At 37.4% G+C, this 21094-nt stretch overlaps 1 protein-coding gene across 1 annotated transcript; it reads right to left on the minus strand.

Moving 5' to 3' along the window:
• Positions 1-8619: 8619 nt before the first annotated feature.
• Positions 8620-12630, minus strand: LOC124087412 (nucleoporin p58/p45). Its single transcript, XM_046436294.2, has one exon. It carries the CDS (start codon positions 12429-12431, stop codon positions 10632-10634), a length of 1800 nt encoding a protein of 599 aa, XP_046292250.1. The 5' UTR covers positions 12432-12630; the 3' UTR covers positions 8620-10631.
• Between the last annotated feature and the right edge of the window lie 8464 nt (positions 12631-21094).

Genomic DNA, 21094 nt, shown 5'->3' on the forward strand with positions numbered 1-21094 from the left:
TGTTATGTTTTATCTTATGTCCTGTGGACCTAGGTTGTCCTATGACACCTATTCTGCCCCTTCTTACCTCATCTAATTCCAGGGATAAACGACAGTCATACATCATTATCATTTTTATTTATATATAAACATGAGATGCGCTAACAATTTGAAACATTTTAACTTACTTGGGGAAAAACAGGGAAACTAAATAACCACTCTTGCTCTCTTCCCTCCCGCTTTACTTCTTAAAATATTTGTTTTAACAAAGCCTTTCGTCAAAGGAAGTACAAAGTCCTCCACAAAGGAATACGAGGTTCAAACTCCCATAGTTCTGTCCTTTACCCCACCTGTTTATACACACAAAACCTGGTTAAGTCTGGGGATATAGCTCAGTTGGTAGAGTGCTTGCCTCACATGCACGAGACCCTGCACCACACACACACACACACACACACACACACACAAGAATAAGCTGGTTAGAATGAACAAGAGGACCACCCAAAACCAGGGAAAGGGAAGGCGACATCACCAAATAAACATCAAGGCTGTGTACAGGCATCTGCAAGAGAGACCAGCCATACTACTTGGAAAATGATGTCTCAGTGTGTTCTGGGTGCCCTGTAAATATCTGAATTCATAGCCCTTTAGAACATCAGCTGGTGCAAGGCCACCCTTTCATCACCCCTACAGTATGAAGTCCCTGAAATTGTCCTCATTTGTCATTCAAGATGCCCAGCTGTGAGTTCAATGGTATGCTTTGTGCAGTTCACAAGTGAATCATCACACATTATAACTTCCTCAACTCAGAATCAATGAGTTTTTCAAAAACAATTAAAGATGTTGAAATTTGTACCTTTTTGTATGTGAAAGCCTTTTACATTTACCAAATCTTGAAACAAACCCAAGTGTCAGAAAAAAAAAAGAAAGGTTCATACCACGTGGAGTGGATTGACACTGAAAGAAATGGGCAATTTGTTTCCAAGTGTATTTGACTGGAAGGGGTTAAATCCCCACTTGAGTTGGTACGTTTTCCTCATGAATTAAGCACTAAAGTATGTCCATTTCATCATTTTCCTCACACACCTTGCTGTCTTTATTATGCTGTGTCTCTACTTGCCTGCAGACAGAGCTCTCCATACTTTGCTTCTGACTCTACATAACCATGATCACTCATGATGAGAGAGTATTGGCTCATGAGATGGTTGGGAGATGTTGAGAAAGTTTTGTTTTGCTTACCAAGCCATGCCTATTTCTTGCATAATGTGACTTTATCTTTGGATTGAGAGCATCCATCTCACATTTTCCTTCTTTTTTTTTTCCTCTCTGTGTTTTGATTTGTAGTTGATGGTTACTATTTAAGGACTTAATCTTCAGTCATGGAGAGCTGGGTGGAATCTAGGGCATGAGGGCTGGGGGACAGGTGATTTCTCCCTGGTACTCTGTGTCTTCTACAATTCTTTTATGGGGGTATGGGGGATGAATCATCCCCTGGAAGAGGGAAAGTTTCATTCTTATATCATTCATTGAACCTCTGTTTGTGTAAGTACACAAAACTGACAGACACCTCTGGTAGTAGGGTGTGTTCTGGGTGCCCTGTAAGTATCTAAATTCATAGCCCTTTAGAACATCAGCTGGTACAAGGCTACCCTTTTCAACACCCCTACAGTATGAAGTCCCAGAAATTGTCCTCATCTGTCATTCAAGATGCCCAGCTGTGAGTTCAATGGTATTTGCCTAAGTTTAAGTGAACAGTTAATGTTTCAAATGTCTTGGGCAATAATGGTTTCCCTTAGTGGCAAGAGCAGCTTTGTCTTTTTGTTTGCCCATGGCAAATTTCCTTTCTGTGGGACTCTTCACCATGAACCTGTCACTACCAAGGCTTTGTTGAGACTCTGGGCTACATCTGTGTTCTATTGTGAATCCCATGGAGTTTTGCTGAATGTTCATTACCTATGAGGACAGGAGGACTGGCAAAGGTGGGTATGGTGGAGACTGGACATGTGTTGGGTGTTGGTGATAAAGATGTGATCCTTGGTTCTTCACTAGGTGCAGAATAGCCTCGTGTTTAAGTAGGGTGCCACTAAAAACACTTTCTCCCATCTTTTCATATAGGATTTTTGTGAATCAGAACTGGATTCTGTAAAATAGGAAGGAGTGTGAGTGTGTGTGTGTGTGTGTGTGTTGATCTTGGCATATCTTTTCCCACAATTGAAGGGCCTGCAAACGGGGGGATATGATGACCTTCACCTGTGTTCTCTCCCTCAATCAATAACCAGAGGCAAAGGTAATTACTTATAGTAACCACTTGAGTTTTTTGCTCCACTGTATTTACAGTTAGAGGAAAACAAATCCTGCAATATGTACATGCTTTCTATCAAGGATATAGCACGAATATCAACAAAGTGTCCTTTTAAGTCAATATTTGCCAGGAAAAGCACAGGCTGTTCTCGGTATTATTATGGCACATAAGGATTCACAAAGTAAAAACATTGAATTTATTATATATTTATACACAAACACTGTGAAGCATAATGGGATAAAAACCAGGTCTACATTTTAATAAAATCCAATTTACACATACTCTGAAAGGCAAACATTTTGTACTTACATAGATCACGGATGGAGTTTTCTACCCAGTCTGTTGTGGAGAAAAAGCAGCTTTAGATTTTCATTGGAAAATAAAAGTGCTTCTTTATTGGATTCCCTTCAGATGAAGCTGAGTAGATGAATAATGTATACGTCTTACGCCAATTAAGAAAAAAGTGCTGTGATTTGTACAGCTGTAACTGAGAGGAGTCAATTGACACTTGAAGGCAAAGAAGACAGAAAATGAAAAGATAAATGGGTGGAAAATTCCACAACTCAAAATCCCAATGTTCCCTCAAGGACAAGATTGTTACTTGAGAAGGCTCTGTTGAATTTTTGGCATTCTTACATTATCTCACTTTGAAGATGGAATGTAAACCATGTTTTCAGCCAGTATCACAGTTCTCTGAAGGAAATTCAATTGTATTTCCTAGGACTTTTTTGGAAAGCTGAATTTCCCTATGTCTAAGTGAACAGTTAATGTTTCAAATGTCTTGGGCAATAATGGTTTCCCTTAGTAGCAAGAGCAGTTCTGTCTTTGGGGATGCCCATGGCAAATTTCCTTTCTGTGGGACTCTTTACCACAGAAAGTGGTAGCTCTGTCACTACCAAGGCTTTGTTGAGACTCTGGGCTACATCTGTGTTCTATTGTGAACCCCATGGAGTTTTGCTTAACGTTCATTACCTATGAGGACAGGAGGACTGGCAAAGGTGGGCGTGGTGGAGACTGGACATGTGTTGGGTGCTGGTGATAAAAATGTGATCCTTGGTTCTTCCCTAGGTACAGAACAGCCTTGTGTTTAAGTAGGGTGCCACGAAAAACACACAGTCTTTGAACTGAAAGTTACTATTACAATTTTCTGCTTCTCAGCACAATTTGATACTTTTCTAGGCATCTGAAGTAGTTTTGAACAAAATTTAAATTACCAAAGGAAACATGGAAGAAGATTTAATCTCTTGACTTGTTTGCATATTTACTAAAAAAATAGAGGAAAAGATTATTATTATTATTATTCTGTGGTGCTGGGGTCTGGGGCCTCATGCATGCTAGCAAACACTCTACCATTGAATCACATCCCCACCCAAGGGGGTGGGGGGTTATTTTTTAAATAAAATATTCATGCAAACATCTGGAATTCAAATTTCTCTTCTTATTTTTGTGTCAATAAATAGCATATTTAAAATGATGCTTAAACATTGGTTATTAGTCACCTTATTTCAAGTAACTAGGGATTTTATGTATAATGCAAAAAGGTCAGTTTTTTGACAATAATACATTTATTATAAAACTATTCACAATTATTCCTATGTCCCTTTAAAATTTTTAAATATTAATTGGTTTTATTTTTTAAATACATGACAGTGGAATGCATCACAATTCTTATTACACATATAGAACAATTTTTCATACCTCTGTTTGTATATAAGGTATGTTCACACCAATTCATGTCTTCATACATGTTCTTTGGATAATGATGTCCATCACATTCCACCGTTCTTGCTAATCCCCTGCCCCTCCTTTTCCCTCCCACCCCTCTTCCCTATCTAAAATTCATCTATTCCTCTCATGCTCTCCCCCTCCCTACCCAACTATGAATCAGCCTCCTTATATCAGAGAAAACATTCAGCATTTGTTTTTTAGGGATTGGCTAACTTCACTTAGCATTATCTTCTTCAACACCATCCATTTACCTGCAAATGCCATGATTTTATTCTCTTTTATTGCTGAGTAAAATTCCATTGTGTATAAATGCCACATTTTTTTTTATCCATTCATCCACTGAAGGGTATCTAGGTTGGCTCCACAGTTTAGCTATTGTAAATTGTGCTGCTATAATGTTTTGATGTGGCTGTGTTCCTGTAGTAAGCTGTTTTTAAGTCCTTTGTGTATAGGCCAAGGAGAGTGATAGCTGGGTCAAATGGTGGTTCCGTTCTCAGATTTCCAAGGAATCTCCATACTGCTTTTCATATCGGCTGCACCAATTTGCAGTCCCACCAGCAGTGTATGAGTGTACCTTTTTTTCCACATCCTCACTAAAACTTATTGTTGTTTGTCTTCATAATAGCTGCTATTCTGACTGGAGTGAGATGGTATCTTAGAGTAGTTTTGATTCGCATTTCTCTGATTGCTAGAGATGATGAACATTTTTTCACATATTTGTTGATTGATTGAATATCCTCTTCTGAGAAGTGTCTGTTCATGTCCTTGGCCCACTTATTGATTGGGTTATTTGCTTTTTGGTGTTTAGCTTTTTGAGTTCTTTATATACCATAGAGATTAGTGCTCTATCTGATGTGTGAGGGGTAAAAATTTGCTCCCAAGGTGTAGGCTCTCTATTCACCTCACAGATTGTTTCTTTTGCTGAGAAGAAACTCTGTATATCAGTGACAAATCCTCTGAGATGGAAATGAGGAAAACTCCCCCATTTACAATAGCCCCCCCCAAAAATAAAATATTTGGGAATCAACTTAATGAAAGAGGTGAAAGATCTATACAATGAAAACTACAGAACCCTAAAGGAAGAAATCAAAGAAGACCTCGGAAGATGTAAAGATCTACCTTGCTCTTGGATAGATAGAATTAATATTATAAAAATGACAAAAGCACTATACAGATTTAATGCAATTCTGATCAAAATCCCAATGGCATTTCTCATATAAATAGAAAAACAATCATGAAATTCATCTGAAAAAATAAGAGACCCAGAATAGCAATCCTTAGCAGGAAGAGTGAAGCAGGTGGCATCACTATACCAGACATTAAACTATACTACAGAGCAATAGTAACAAAAACAGCATGGTATTGGCACCAAAACAGATTGGTAGACCAATGGTACAGAATAGAAGACACAGAGACTAACCCACAAAATTATAATTATCTTATATTAGACAAAGGCACCAAAAAACATGCGTTGGAGAAAAGATAGCCTCTTCGACAAATGGTGCTGGGAAAATTGGAAATCCATATGCAACAAAATGAAATTAAACCCCTATCTCTCACCATGCACAAAACTCAACTCAAAATGGACCAAGGACTTATGATACAACCAGAGACTCTGTGTCTAATAGAAGAAAAAGTAGGCCGTAATCTCCATCATGTGGGATTAGGCCCCAACTCCCTTAATAAGACTCCTATAGCACAAGAATTAAAACAAAGAATCAATAAATGGGATGGACTCAAACTAAAAAGGTCAGTTTTTAAAAAGATTCATTAACATAAATTATAGAAGAGTATAAAGATTGTATGTATGATAGAATAATAAACTAATAGAGACTTACAAACTCCTTCAGAATTTAGATATATTTCTTATTGTCTCTCACCGTGGTTTTCAGATCATGTGTGTGTTTGTGTGTTTGTGCATGTGTGTGTGTGTGTTTGTGTGTTTGTGCGTCTGTGTGTATGTGTATTCCCTGCAGCCCTCTCACCCCCCACGTGGACAGGATTGAGAAAAGGGTTAGTATTCAAAACATTCCTGGCCATGGCTAAAGCATCTGATGAACTGCACCATAGCCTTTTCACTAGGGCAGGGATGCTATACCCAGGGCAGGGATGCTATACCCAGGGTTGCTGCATTGGCATGATAGATCCTGTAGCTTTTTTAGGCCACTCATTTTAGAGTCATGTTCCGTTCCCCAGCATGGACTCTGACTAGAGCATTAATGTGGGAGTTGAATGGGCCTTTTCCTTTCAAAATGGTGAAGGACTTTTTTATGAGGTTGATTCCTCTTACAGTTTAGAATTCTAACAAGAATTCAGTTAGATTATTTCCCTTTTACCTTAAGTGATCTATGAAATGCCCTTAATGATAAGAATTATAACCTTTGAGAACTCTGAACCAATAAGGGAGATATGATACTAAAAGTTTCTAGTGACATTTCTGCTGTGTTGGTTAGGGAGGTTCTTTTGGTGAGAAATCACAGAAAGTGATTGGAAAAAATAGAAAACTTACTAAATCAATCCTGAATATTCTCATATGATTCAAGGAAGAGTTGAACAGATAAGTCTTGGAAAAGTGAGGAACTATAGACATTTAGAGACTATGTCAACTAGTCTTTGGGGGTGCTGGGTCTTTTAGTGCCAAATTACCAATTGATTTAGTAGAAAGAGTCTTACCTGACCAGTGTGGGTCAAAGGCTTGGTGAGAAGGATAGGACCACATGGCACATATCATATGGGTACTGGAGGGAAGGAAGGAATGTGATTTATAGGCCACCCCTGTGAGAGGTGTTGAATTTAGACATCTTAGCTTTCAATTCTCTGTGAACTACACATGTACACACACATTTTCTCTCTCTCTCTCTCTCTCTCAGTAGTTTTATTTTCCAGTTATAGTTATAGGGAAAAATGATATGCAATACCAAACAAGTATAAAGGAATATCATCTTCCTTAGTATGAGGTCACTTCCTTACCACGAGGTCAATGGAACAGAAATGTAATAAGTGGGAAGTAGTGTAGAAGTCATATGTAGTGAGTAAACATATACCACTGAAATGCTTTGTGCTACCAAGATCCCAAGCTTCATGTATCCTTTACTTCACCTCTGGGGTCTCAAAGGTCCTTCTTACCATTATTCCCTGATTAATTGATTAATTTGCTATTTAAAAATTTAATTTTATTGTAGTAAGGACATTTAATAAGAGAACTACCCTCTTAATTTTTTTTTTCTCAGTACTGGGAATCAAACATAGGGCCTTGTGTATGCTAGGCAAGCACTCTACCCCAGCCCTCTTAACATTTTAAGTGTACAATACATTATTGTTAACTATAGGTACAATGCTGTGCAGCAGGTCTCTAGAGCTTATTCATCTTGCTAAACTGAAACTTCATGCCCACGGATTAGTAACTAACTATTTCTGCTTCCCCGGGACCCTGGCACTACCATTCCACTCTTCAACTCCATGACTTTGGCTATTTTTGATAATTTATATAAGTGAATCAGATAGTATTTGTCTTTCTGTGACTGGCTTATTTCACTTAGCACTGATTCATTCATCAGTGTTTTGTGGCTTTCAGTATATAATTTTCCCACTTCTGTAGTTAAATTTATTTTTATGTAGTTTGTTCTTTTTGTGCTATTGTAAATGGGATTGTTTTCTTAAATTTTTTTAGATAATTTGTTGTTAGTATATAGAAACACTACTGATTTTTGTATGTTGGTTTTGTATCCTACAACTTTAACGAATTTATTTATTGGTTCCAATAGTTTTTAAATGTAGTCTTTAGGATTTTCTATATATAAGAACATGTCATCTGCAAACAGACAATTTAATGTCTTATTTGAATGCCTTTTATTTATTTTTATTATCTAATTGTTTTGGCTAACACTTCTGGTGCTATATTGAATACCAGTTGTATGAATGACAATGTTTGTATTGTTTCTAGTCTTAGAGGAAAACCTTTCAGCTTTTCACCATTGAAAATTATGTTAGCTATGTTCTTATTACAAATTTTCTTTTCTTTTAAAGGAGGGACTTCTGTCATTTTGTTCTTTGATTTTTGTATGTTTTATAGCTTTTTTTTTCATTTCTTATTTCCTGTATCACTGTCTTCTTTCTTATTTAATTGATTTTTTTTGGTAGTGAAACATTTAAATTCATTTATTTCCTCATGTGTATACTTCATATCTATTTTCTTTGTAGTTACCTTGGGACTACATTTAATGTGTACTATAAATTGGATTTATACTAGCTTAACATTAATAATATAAAAATGGTGCTTCTTTACATCTGTCTCCCCACTCTTTACAATTTCTGATGTTCACAGTTTCACTTTTATAAATGTGAGTCCAAAATATAAGAATAACTAAAAAATGTATTAGCTTCTTTGATTATAATGAAAACTAAATGGGGAGTTACAAACTGAAGTTACAATAATAATAAAGCTAATAATAATAATAGCTTTCAGACTACTTACTTTTTTAAAATATTTGTTAAATAACAGAAAACAAGTAGAATTACAAACAATTGTTAGAATAATTTTAGTTTTTATGCCCTGTATTTACATTTACTGAGATGTTTATTTTTTTTTTTTTTATTTTTTTTTTTTAAGATTCAAAGCAACCGACACAATAAATTTTATTGTTTCCATAATAGGCTCTAGACAAAGTGAAGACAATGGAGACAATGACAACACACTTAAAACTGCCATCACAAATTAATCTGTTACAAATTTCCAGTGGTTCCACATATTAAAATGTAAAATGTATGAGGAAAAAAACCAAGAAATATAAATATTCAGATTTTTGCAGCACAATGCAAGGTCCTTAAAAAAAAAAAAGTTACAGAGAACTGTATGTAACTCTGACAGTAATTCAAAATAAAATCACACCTTTTTTTCCTAAGCTCCCCCATGATCTGGATCTGGGGATTGCAATAATAGAGAAATATGCAAGAATAAAAACATGTTTAGTGCTCAGAGACAAAATAATTTTCCTAATTTTAATGCAAGACACAGAAAAACAAAAGACCAATTCAAAAAAGCTAATCATTGCTATATGCAGATAAATAAAACAGATTTGACAACAGTTTTATAATCAAACCCAACTAACATTATACTAAAATATATATGTGTGTGTGTGTATATATATATATTTATATATGCAATACTATTTTAGAAAAAAGGTGCGTTGGTGAAAATGATTCTGAAAATATTCACTGATGCACATTTATGTACAAAAACTTCTATATAAAAAATTAAACTATTTTCAATGAAATTCCATGTTTACAGCCCATCTGAAAACTGTACTTGAAAGATAAATAGGTCTACCTAATGTTTTCTCTCTGAAATCATGGCTAAGGCAGTTCTCTTTCCAATGTTCTCTTTTTATCTACTTGACACCACTAATACTAATATAGACAGTATTACACAGATGCAACTTAACATGCCTATGCATTATTACCTGGAGCTGTGTTCACTGTTAAAACTGGGGATTGTTTATAGTTGCTATAAAGAATATTTTTCTTTCTTAAAATATATTGTTTCTCTATTCCAAGTTAAGCACTTACTTAAGACATTAAGAGGCTACAAAGCCACTCCATTTGGTGTCAATATCATTAGCCCTATAAGAAAGAACTCTGTATTGGAATAGCTAGAAAAGTTCTCATTAAAATAATAGTGCATCCTTCACCTGCATAGAGTCAATTTGGCTTAATAGCTCTTTGCCCCCAGAACACTAGTCTGGAGTTCAAATATGCTCCTGAAGGTCCATCTTATATGAAAAAAGATCTCATAGAAGCAATATGAGACTATTATAGGATAATAAAAATTGTTAAATTTTGTTTGATGAGTCTTACAGCATTCCTCATTCAGAGTAGCTGCTAAAGGATAGGAGGAAACAAAATGGATAAGACTGGGACAATGAAATTGAGTTGGTCAAACTATATCAGTAACCATTTAATAAATCTTTAAGCAAACAAATGAAATGACAGGGTACCTGTAGCTCATCATTCTATAAGCAGTGAGGATTTGAAGCTTTTAGGTGAAAAATTGAATACCCTTAAAAAAGGGGAACAGTCTGAGGCAAAAGTTGTAGATCTGTAAATATATATTTCATATGCACACACAATTGTGTGTTTTATTCTGTATATTTACATACATATTCACAAGATGCCCTGCAGTGTAGTTCAAAAGGCCTTTAACAAACTACTTCTATTATAGGCCCTAGAATTCATACCACCGGTATAAGAAACCAATGTGCATATATTCACATAATGTAAACCTTATCAACAAAAACATTGCTATTAATACTAGGTTAAATAATAGGCGTTAGGTTAATTTTTTAAAACTACTATTAGTGATGTAATCACAACATTTCTTACACGGAGAATCAAAAATAATGGGGAGGGGGGACAAAAAAACAAAACAAAACCCACCACAACTGGAGTTCAAATTCACAAGAAAGAGATGTTCAGTATGGCAAACAAAGTTCAAATTCCAGAGTAGGGAAAAATATCAAAACTTTATAAATCTCCTGGGATGCAATTTAATTAATGCATCATTAGAAAAATAGATTCAGAATGAACGGTGCTGCTGAGGATTCTCTTAATACATCAACCCATATGTTTATCTTTTTCCTCTTTTGTTTCCAGCTGGAGGTTTCTTCAATTGAAGGAGTTGTCCTCCTGTTCCAAAACCTGCAGAGGCAGGATTGGACACCCCAAATGTCAAACCAGCTGATGCCGTGATGCCAGGATTGCTGAAGTTAAACCCAGATGTACTTGAGCTGCCAAAGCCTGCACTAAGACTTCCTGAGGGTTTATTTGTTGCTCCAAATCCAAATGTGGAGGCCCCTGTGGTGCTGCATCCAAAACCAGAGCTAGTTCCAAATCCTCCAAGGTTTGAAGAACCTAAGCCACTTGATTGCAAGCCAGTGCCAATACCTGAGCCGAATGGCGTTCCAAAACTAACTCCCAGAGATGGCTGTGGCCCTGTAGCAGGCTGTTGCTGCTGCGTAAGTGTTGCAGCCATGGCAACGGCTGCTGCATTTGGCATGGTGCTGAAAGGGGTTGGTCCAGTAGTAACTCTGGGTGCATTCTGCCACTTCTTAGCTTCTGCTCGCCTGGCTTCAAATACATCTACAGCATCTCCCAAGAACATTTTTCTGTAGCCAAGGTACTGTTCTTTGAGTACCTTTACATTTTCATGAATAGACTGAAGTTGTGCAGCTAAAGCTACAAATGTTTGATAAATTTTCTGCATAGCCATTGACAAATCTTGAGGGGTTATATGTGAATTATTTGCTTGGGTGGCAAGATGGTTTTCTAGTTCTTCAATCTGCTGTCTGTATTGTTGGAGCTGTACCTCAAATTGCTGAACCAAGATTCTGAAGTAGTCAGCAGGAGCTGTATTTTCATGCTGAAGTCCAGGTGGTGTTTTTTGGGTTCTTAAAGCTATTTCAGCATTCTTTAACTCCTGAGCAGTTTCTACTTTCAATTTATCAATATTAAGAGTGTTTCTCTGTAATCCACTGGCAGCCAATGATAGAAGTTGCTTCAGAGCTTTAATATCTTCTTGTACTTTAAGCATTGCTTTTGAAGACATTCTACTAATTTCTTCTTGGACCTGTTTTTGTTCCTTCACAAATTTCTGGAGATTTTCAACATCCTGGCAGATGACAGGAGGTAGATTTTCATCCTTCAGTGCCTTACTATCCTCTGGTCTTGTTCCTGTTTTGTCACTCTTTTTATCTGATGAGCTACTAAAATCTATACCACCAAGGCCTTCATTGCCTGCAGCTGAAGTAGCTGCTGTAGTTCCCAAAGTCAGGCCTAAAGCATTTTGTCCAAGTCCTGATGCTGCTGTGTTTGTACTCTGGAAAAGTGAACCTCCCAAACCAGCTAAGGCTCCCCCTAAAGAAAGGCCTGTTGATGCAGCTGTAGTTGTGGCTGTTGTTCCTCCCAGATTATTTAGAGTAAATCCAGTGGATGCTGCTGGAGTTGATGTCAGAGCAGATGAAAGAGTGAGACCGCTTGCTGAGGTAGAAGTAATAGGAAGAGCAAATGGTGTGGCAGATGCTGCAGGTTTATTGAATCCTAAACTGAAGCCAGTTGTAGATGCAGATGTAGTGGCTGGTGTTCCCAGAGTTAGTCCTGTAGTTATAGTTGTTGCTATTCCTGTGTTTGTTCCTCCTAGAGTGAACCCAGTGGCAGGCTTAGATCCAAAGAGTACAGTTCCAAAACCACCAGAAGAAGTAGACGTAGTTGCTGGAGTTGCAGTGCTTCCAAGAGTTCCAAAATTGAGCCCCACAGAAGGGTTGCTAGATGCTCCAGTCCCGAAAGAAAAACCGCCGCCAGTGCTGGTCCCACCCGCAGCAACGGTGGTGGAACCCAGCGTCCCGGACCCGAAGGAGAAGCCCGTGGCCATGGCTGCCTCGGGCTGGACGCTGTCAGCAACCTGAAAAAGGTCGGAGACCCTCCTCTAGCCTTAAAGTCGAAGTGGACCGGGCAGCATTGTTCTTGGCCAGTTCCGACTTGGCGGGCACTTCAAGCCCTAGAGGCGACCGCGAACCACGGCCAAAATGGATGGAGCCACTAAACCAAAGCACGCCCAACGGCCGCCGCGAGCTCCTGAGATGTTTATTTCTTCATATAACTCCAAGTTACTCAGGTACTCTGTAGTGTCTTTCACTTCAACCTCAAAGACTTCCTGTCAGCATTTCTTGCATGGCAGGTTTAATGGTAATGAAGACCCTCAGCTTTTGTTTATCTGAGAATGTTTTAATTTCTGTCACTTTTGAAGGACAGTTTTATCTAGGATTCTTGGTTGACAGTTTTTTTTTTTTCTATGAATATATGAGACCTCTACCTACTAGCTTCCAAAGTTTTGGATGAGGAATTTGTTGACAATCTTATATAGGATCCCTTGTTATGTGATGTCCTCTCTTTTGTGTTTAGTATTTTTTCTTTAATTTTTGATAGTTTATGTTTACCAGTGTGGGTCTGTTTGAATCATCCTACTTCGAGCTCAATGAGCTTCTTAAATGTTTATATTCATGACTTTCATCAAATTTGAGATTTTTAAAAAATATTGCTCCTTTATTCTTTTGACCTTTTTTTCTATTTCTTCTCCTTCTGGGAGTTCCACAAAGTATAAGTTGTTTTACTTAATAGTAACACATAGTGCCCCTATGCTTTGGTCACATTTCTTAATATGTGTTCATTCTGTTTCTCAGACTTGACAGTTTCCTTTGTCCTCATTTCAAGTTTTTTCTTTTGCCTGTTCAAACATGTTACTGAAGTCCTCTAGTAAATTTTTCATTTCAGTTACTTACTTTCCAATTCAAGAATATCTATTTGGTTTCTTTTAAGGTTTTATATCTATTGATATTTTCATTTTATTCATACATTGTTTTATTTGCTTTCTCTGTGTCTTCTTTTAGTTCTTTGAGCATCATATGACCATTGTTTTGAAAGCGTTGTCTAGTAGATCCACCATCAGTCCTTTTTTTCAGAGATTGTTTTTAATGTTCATTTTGTTCCTCTGAACTCTTCTATTTCTTTCATTTCTTTTATTCCTTGTGAAATTTTGTTGAAAACTATACATTTGAATCTAATAATGTGCTATCTCTGGAAATCAGATTCCCTTTCCTGGGGTTTATTGTTCATTTAAAATAATTGTTGTAGGTTGTCTCTGTGTTAAAAATCAGCCTAGGACATAAACTTAAGGTCTTCTCAGGTATTTTCTGAGACTTTATCTTTCCTTGCACATGTATGATGACTTTTTAGTTTCCTTTCTATATATGGTTGCTTTTGATTGTCCTAGCCTTTAATATCTGGCTCCCAAAAGGGAAAAAGAGAAAAATTAAGGGGAAAAGTCATTTGGAGGGGAGGGAGTTGCAACAATGTGGGGAGTGAGATGCAACAATGGCCACCAGCTCTGTCTACACCTATATAATCAGAAGCAGAAATCAGAGCACAGCTATTAAATATTTGGAGGACAGGGTCCCTTTTACTCAACATGGCTCCTACAAACTGTATACAAATTGCTCCAGGAATACATGCATGGCTACCTGCCATGGGGTAAGAATGTGGGGAATGGACAACCCGTTAATCTGTGGAGAACTGAACTGACCAGAACTAATTGCATTTACCATCCAAGCCTTCACCTGAAAATTACAAGTCTTCAATAGACTTCAAGTTCTAAAATAGTTACATCTGACAGATTGTGACAGAGTAATTGTTGGATTGGTTGGAAAGACAGATTCCTGATATTTCTTACTCCATCACCTTTTCAGAATCTTCTTACTCGTGTGTGTGTGTGTGTGTGTGTGTGTGTGTTGCTGAGAATTGATCTCAGGGCATTAGATATTATAGGTAAGTGCTCCATCAGTGAGCTATACCCCAGCCTGTTTCGTTCATTTTTGGTATAATATTCTCGCTTCACAGTTATTTTTTCTTTCTTTCAGCATTTTGAGTATATATCCTACCCCCTTCTGACCTGCAAGATTTCTGCTAAAAACATCCATGATAGTCTTATGGGGTTTCTTTGAATGTGATAAGTTTCTTTTTCCCTCTGGCTTTCAAATTTCTCTGTCTTTTGACAATTTGATTACAATGTGTCTTGATGTGAATTTCTTTGGGTTTATCTTATTTGGTGTCTTTGGGTTTCTTGGATCTGAATGTCTATTTTCCTCTAGATTTGGGCAGTTTTAAGCCATTATTTCTTTAAATAAGCTTTATGGTCCTCTCTCTCTCCTTCTAAAACATTTATGATGTATATATTTATCCATCTAATAGTATTCCATGAGTCCTTTTATGTTTCTTCACTTTTTTCATTCTTTCTTCTGACTTAATTATTTACAGTGACCTGTGTTTGAGTTCACTGATCTTTTCTTCTGCACAGTCTAATCTGTTATTGAATCTCTCTAGTGAATTTTTCAGTTTAGCTATTGGGTTCTATTTCTGTCCTTCACTTTTTAATATTTTCTCTCTTGGTTGAAATTTTCCCTTTGGTCACACATGTTTTCCTGACTTCAGTGAGCATCTTGAAGAGAATTATTTTTAGGGAATTATTTTAAGGGAAATCATATAATTCCATATTATTAAGGGTCAATCTGAGATGATTTATCTTATTTCTGTCTTTGGAATATCTTTTCAAAATTCTTCAACTTTCTTACTCCCTGTTTTGCTATCTGTGCATTAAACAAAATGGGTAGCTCCCACAGACTTCTTGGAATGGTTGCATACAGGAAAGGACCCCCCATTTATTAGCTTGCCCAGAGATTTTTCATGCCTCTACAAAGTCTTTCCTTTTCCAGAGAGCCAGAGAAAATCAAGCAGCTATGGTATTTGTCTACTCTTGTGAAATTTTGCTGAAAACTATACATTTGAATTACTTGATTGATTAACTCAGGGAAGGGTTATGGCACCCTCCAGCTGAAGCTGCCATCTTTATTTTCTTCTGGATGGCTAGACTGTCCTGGACCCATCAAAGTTTCAAGATTGGTGAATCATATGCCAGTACTTTAGGCAGATTTGGGGAGCTGACACTCTGAACACATAGATAAACATTTCCTCTCCAGAGAGAAACTGAGAGCTGGGCTTTTTAGTCCATTTACTATGTGTAGAGCAGGGGGAAGGGTCATCATTGTCTTCCAGCCATGCTGCTACCTCTGTTCTCCCCTGTGTGGCTAGACTGTGCCAGACACATCAGAGCTCCAAGTCTGACAAGACAGAAGGCAGTGCTTTAGGGAACTCCTTTAGAAAAGTTGGGATGCTAGACATGCAAACTAATCTCTAACCTTGCCTGATGAAGCCATGGGGACTCTTCCTGATTGTATGGTGCTGCTCTTGGGGCAAGGTTCATGGCAAGAAGCTTCCCAAGTTTCTCCACAGGTTTTGATTAGTTTGATTTTGTGTTCTTTCAGGGATGTAGAGTCTTTCAATTAGTTTATGTCTCCTCACAAAGGGAATTTTTCTGTGGATTGTTGCTGAATTGGTGTCTTTATAGGGTAAATGAGGGTCCAGGTCTTCCTACTTTGTTGCCTTTCTTATGTCATACTATTCAGATTTATCTTTCTTGACATCTTATTCCGGGCCAATCTTTATGTTAAACACTAGGAACTTAACAACAAACATTTTATGGTTCTGCCTCCCAAAGAATTGACAGTCTAGAAGGCAATTCTAGAAGGCAGTCTAAAAGGTAAAGGATAAGTCATGATTTCAATGGGAGTAAATTTCTGAGTAGGAGTAGATGCTAGGGAAGACTTCCTGGAAGAGTATATAGGAAAATGAAGTTGGGAAAGAGGACACACAGATGACCATGAGTGAACATTTCAATCATAATATGCAAGATTCCAAAAGCAATGGAATATTTTTTTTTTTAATTTTGAGAAATGCAATTCTCCAAGTATAGATTATGAAGAATAAGGTATGGAGCATCATGTGAAGCTAGGTAGATCAGCTAAGATCAAATAATAAAATTATGGTGAGTTAGATGAAGGACTTTTCTTTTGAAGACAGTGCAGGTTTTATTGAATTATTTCAAATGTAGGATATATGATCAGATATTTGAGTTATAAAAATTACTCTAGAGATTGGACCAAAGCTGGTAAGACTGGGGGCAGGGACACTAGTTAAGAGAATAGCTGCAATTCCAAAGAGTGAGCAGCAAACTGAACCAAAGCAGTGCTAGCAGTTACAGAAAGAAGTAGAAGAACGTAAGAGAGCAATAGGGTCTGTTATTTGATGGTAAATGTAGAGGGGTAAATAAGGAGTGGTTGAGGATGGAACCAGGCTTCTGGCTTGGGCAACCCAGAGGATAATGTGGCTGGTCACTGAGAATAAGACTAGAATGGGACAGAAATAGTGAGTTCAGTCCATGGCATGGTGCACTTTAAATACCCATGGAACAGGCAAGTTGAGGTGTCTAGCAGTTATTACAGGTCTGTGATCAGAGAAGGATCTGAGATTAAGATGTATATTTGGGGGCTGTGATGTGGCTCAAGCCGTTACACGTTCGCCTGCCATGCGCAGGGCACTGGGTTCGATCCTCAGCACCACATAAAAAAAATAAAATAAAGATGTTGTGTCCACCAAAAACTGAAAAATAAATATTAAAAAAATTCTCTCTCTCTTTAAAAAAAAAGATGTATATTTGGGAGTCAATGAGAGTAGCTAAGAGAAGTATTAAAAAGAGCTTGTTTCTGAATTATTTTTCTCAGCTCTGATGGGGTCCGCAAATGGTCATGCCATAAAGATACAGGGTCTTCATAATTTCTTTAAGGGAATGCAGTTGGGAGGATCTGATATTGGTATCTTTGAGAACAATCACCAGTGAGACTGAAGCTAACATAAACAATCCAGGAAAAACTTCTCTTTTGCAAGGCAAATTTTGGGTGATGCAAAGGCAGAGAGGAAATTTCTTTTTTCATATCAAGTATTGTGTTTGTTCAAATGAGGTATTAAAAGGAGAAAGATATCCCTAGTGCACCCTTTCAAGCTACACAAGCAGGCACTTGGTTTAGCATCTGGACATACTCCTGTTCATGAGGGTTGGAGCTAGTGTAGCTGGAATACTGATCAAGTAGTAAACTATGTTCTGTCTGCTTCCTGGAGTCACTGATAATCATATTTGTCTGTAGATTTAGTTCCTTGACCAGGGTCTGGCAAATGGAAGGTTTTCAGGAAGTGTTTGTTGATTGTGTGGAGGGTTTTTCATTTGGCAGAATGAAAAAGAATTTCAGTGTTTTGTCTTAGAATAGAGTCAGGGTGACTTTTAGGGTGGATTGGAGGCAAGGTCCAGATCTTCTTGTCTAACATGGAATGCTTGTGATTTGTCTGGCACTCTGGACTCTAGAACTGTGGAAATAACACATGATTCTATTGACAAAAATTTTCATGTTCAATTTTTGTTTGATGAACTGATTTTTAGAAGTTATTAGTTAAACATTACAGCAGGGGTTGGGGGAGGAGTAGCATCAATGGCTGTGTCAGGGTTGTTAAGGTTGTAATTCATGGAATTCTTAAACTGAAACCAACTTAAGCAAAGCAAAAATATAGTTTTATGCCTGGTTTTAAATATGGCTCAATGAAGTGATTCTAGAAAGTTTCTCTCATCAGTTTTATTTCTACTTTCTTTGGGTTGATTCCATTTTCAGGTAGGCCCTTCTTTTGTAGTTTCAAGATAGTTACTAGAAACTATAAAAACCTCCAAGCTGAAATTCTAAGAAAAAAGAAGATGTTGTGGCATTCCCTGCTAGAGTCATTTTGTCATCAATAAAACCATAATTATGATCAAGAGAAATGACAATACAGATTAGATTAGACCTAATCTTATGCTCTACTCTGAGGCCAAAGTACATGGGCTAGCTTGGAGGAGTAGGTTGCTTTCCTTAGAGGGAAATCTAGGTCCAGTGACCAGAAGAAAGGGGAATGAATGCTGCGTGACAAAATTAATTTATGGCATGTGATTATTTCCCACTTCTGCACCCAGAGCAGATACTGACCCTCTGTTGTGGTACTTCTCCTTGCTGTCAATGACTTCTCTTTGTCAACGACTTCTCTAGTCAGCCACTAGCAATCCATCAGGAGTGGCAAGCAAGATGAATGCTTTATGCCATCACTTGCCTAGAAGCAGAAAATACCAGGAAAGCCTTAAAGAGAGGTGTGCTTTCTTTCACCAGTAAATGAAGGCAGAAGCAGATGAAAGAAATTCTATGGTAAGGCCAAAGCTGGTCATTGATGAGCGTTTTTAGTTACCTGCCTCTATGTGTGTTAGTTTATTAATAAGAAATATTTTATTTATAGGTTCTGAAAAACTCGCTGGGTTGTGGAACAGTAATAAACTTGTTCTTTTCAGAGAGACCATGAAGTGTTGGGAAACATTCTGTGATTTCAGTGGGCACAATGTGGCCAGAATAACTCCTTATTTTCCTACAAGAAAAATGCAAAACAAAAACAAATGAGGTCAGACTTAAACAGATTGCTCCTCCAGGGGCCCAATGGTCAGGATTTCAGGAATTCTGAGTGGCATCCTGTTCTGTGCTCTGGCACCTGACACCAGCATGAGGGGAGTCATTCTTGCCACCACAGGCGTCCAAGGAGACCCTGCCTCCCTGTGCAATGTTCCAACACTTCCATTACTGGCTTGCTTAGGCCAGAAACTCTAAGATTAAAGATTCGTGTGTGTGTGTGTGTGTGTGTGTGTGTGTGATTTTAAAGCTTAACTTTCTTGGTCTCCTCTTAAAACACCCTTAGAAGGGATCTGTGAAGAACAGACCATTAAATTCTGCTGGCCCTTTACAACTCTAGCAGGAGTGTTAAATTATCCTTTGAAAGCAGCTTTTATTGTACAGGAAGTGGGAAAAATGTTGTGGGGTGGGTGCCACAAAGGAATAAAAGTGTCCAGAAAGAAATGGCCAAAGACAAATGCTGCTTCTCACTTAGCTGCAGCCTTGGGCATGTAATTTGAGAACCTCCAAATTGCAATGTGATTGTTTTGTCCATCCACCCACCATTAATTGAACAGATATTTATTTTGAGCACCTAGGTATTTTGAGGCACTTAGGTATATAAAAAGATACTGACTCTGATTGAGAAATAGATATCTATAAATAGATATCTATATCTAAATAGATATCTAATCACATGCAGTAAATAATAATATCACTCTATTTTGTAAATTTAAAAAAATTTCAAGTTAATGATTCTAAAATGACCCTAAAAGTATTTGTACCCTCCTATATAGAAAATGTTATTTTCTTAACCATAAAATGTATTTTCTTAATATTCTTTCAGAGTTGAGCAAACAAGTTAGCATGATAATACTGAAGCATTTCACTTTGTCAATTCTATAGCATATGTAAATTGTTCCAGCAATATCTACATTTCTTTCCTCTTTCAAACTCTCTTCTATTCCTCTCTTTTCCTTCTTTCTTCTCTATAACCATCTCTCTGCCTCTCTTTCTTTCTATAACCTCATGTCTTTTCTCTTCATTCTTCCTGCTCTTTAATTCTACTTTCTTCTCTTTTTCCTTCCCCTCCTCCCTCTCCCCTCTTTTTTCTCCTTCCTTGTTATCTCTCTCTTCTACTTTTGGAGTTTGATCTCATTTGCTTCTGCTTCATGTTGAAAAAAGGAGTAGTTTGACCTCTACACTAGTCCTCTCTTGACCCAACAGAGGACCAAGAGAACTCCACTCTTTGAGTACACATCTATAAATTACTTCAATTATCCAGTTTCTCACATTACTGGGTCAATCTCTTGGCCAGGGGAATGAGCACCATAATGAAGTCCACCCGTGTTGAGGGCCTTAGTTACCTAAACAGCATTCTCATCAGTGCTAACTGGAACTAGAGAGGATGGTCTCTCCTACAAAGTGGGAGTGTTATAATCAGAAAAAATTGGGAGAAGGAACACTGAACAGGAAAAAGCAAAGCAAAACAAAACCAAAAAAGGCAATCTCCATCTTCCTGCTCCATGCCTAGAAGACAAGTATTTTCAAGACCATACATCATAAGAACTACCTTAGAGTTTTAAGGAATTTTTTTTTTCTGGGAAAAAAAATCACGGAAGACAAGCTGATATCCATGAATATTTATTTCTATGCTATCCTAAGTCATTATCTCCTATTGAACATGATAACTAACATGTTCTTTAACAACTGGTGACATTCCTTCTGATGCAAAGAACAGGCTGTCATAAAAAAGCAGTTTGTGAAAGCTATACAAAGCATTTAGAATGAATAGTATAAATAATTAAGGGATCAATTCAATTCAGTTCAACAAATATTTATTGTCTATTTTTTACTTTGAACACAAAATTAAATTTTACCAGGAGGAAAATAATAAAGTCAATAGCTGACACACATTTTAAAGGAAGAGATCTACTGAGGAGATCTATAGCATAAGTACTCAGACTTGGGGTGGTGATGTGGGGGAGTGCCGCAGTCTGGCTGGGCACAAATCAGGAGCCACTGAAGCAGGAACAAACTTTATTTTTGAACTTCAGGAAAACACTTCACACAGCTCCCGGGGAATCCTCCCGAACGCCACTCGGCTGGTCCAGGAACCCCCAGCAGGAAATATCTC

The sequence above is a fragment of the Marmota monax genome, unplaced genomic scaffold (assembly GCF_021218885.2).
Source record: "Marmota monax isolate L192 unplaced genomic scaffold, Marmota_monax_Labrador192_F-V1.1 WCK01_AAM20220418_F8-fsc00012, whole genome shotgun sequence".
NCBI classification, from domain to species: domain Eukaryota; kingdom Metazoa; phylum Chordata; class Mammalia; order Rodentia; family Sciuridae; genus Marmota; species Marmota monax.

Excerpts from the sequence above, each read along its gene's own strand:
- LOC124087412 (XM_046436294.2), bottom strand. The coding sequence starts at position 12,431 with ATGGCCACGGGCTTCTCCTTCGGGTCCGGGACGCTGGGTTCCACCACC.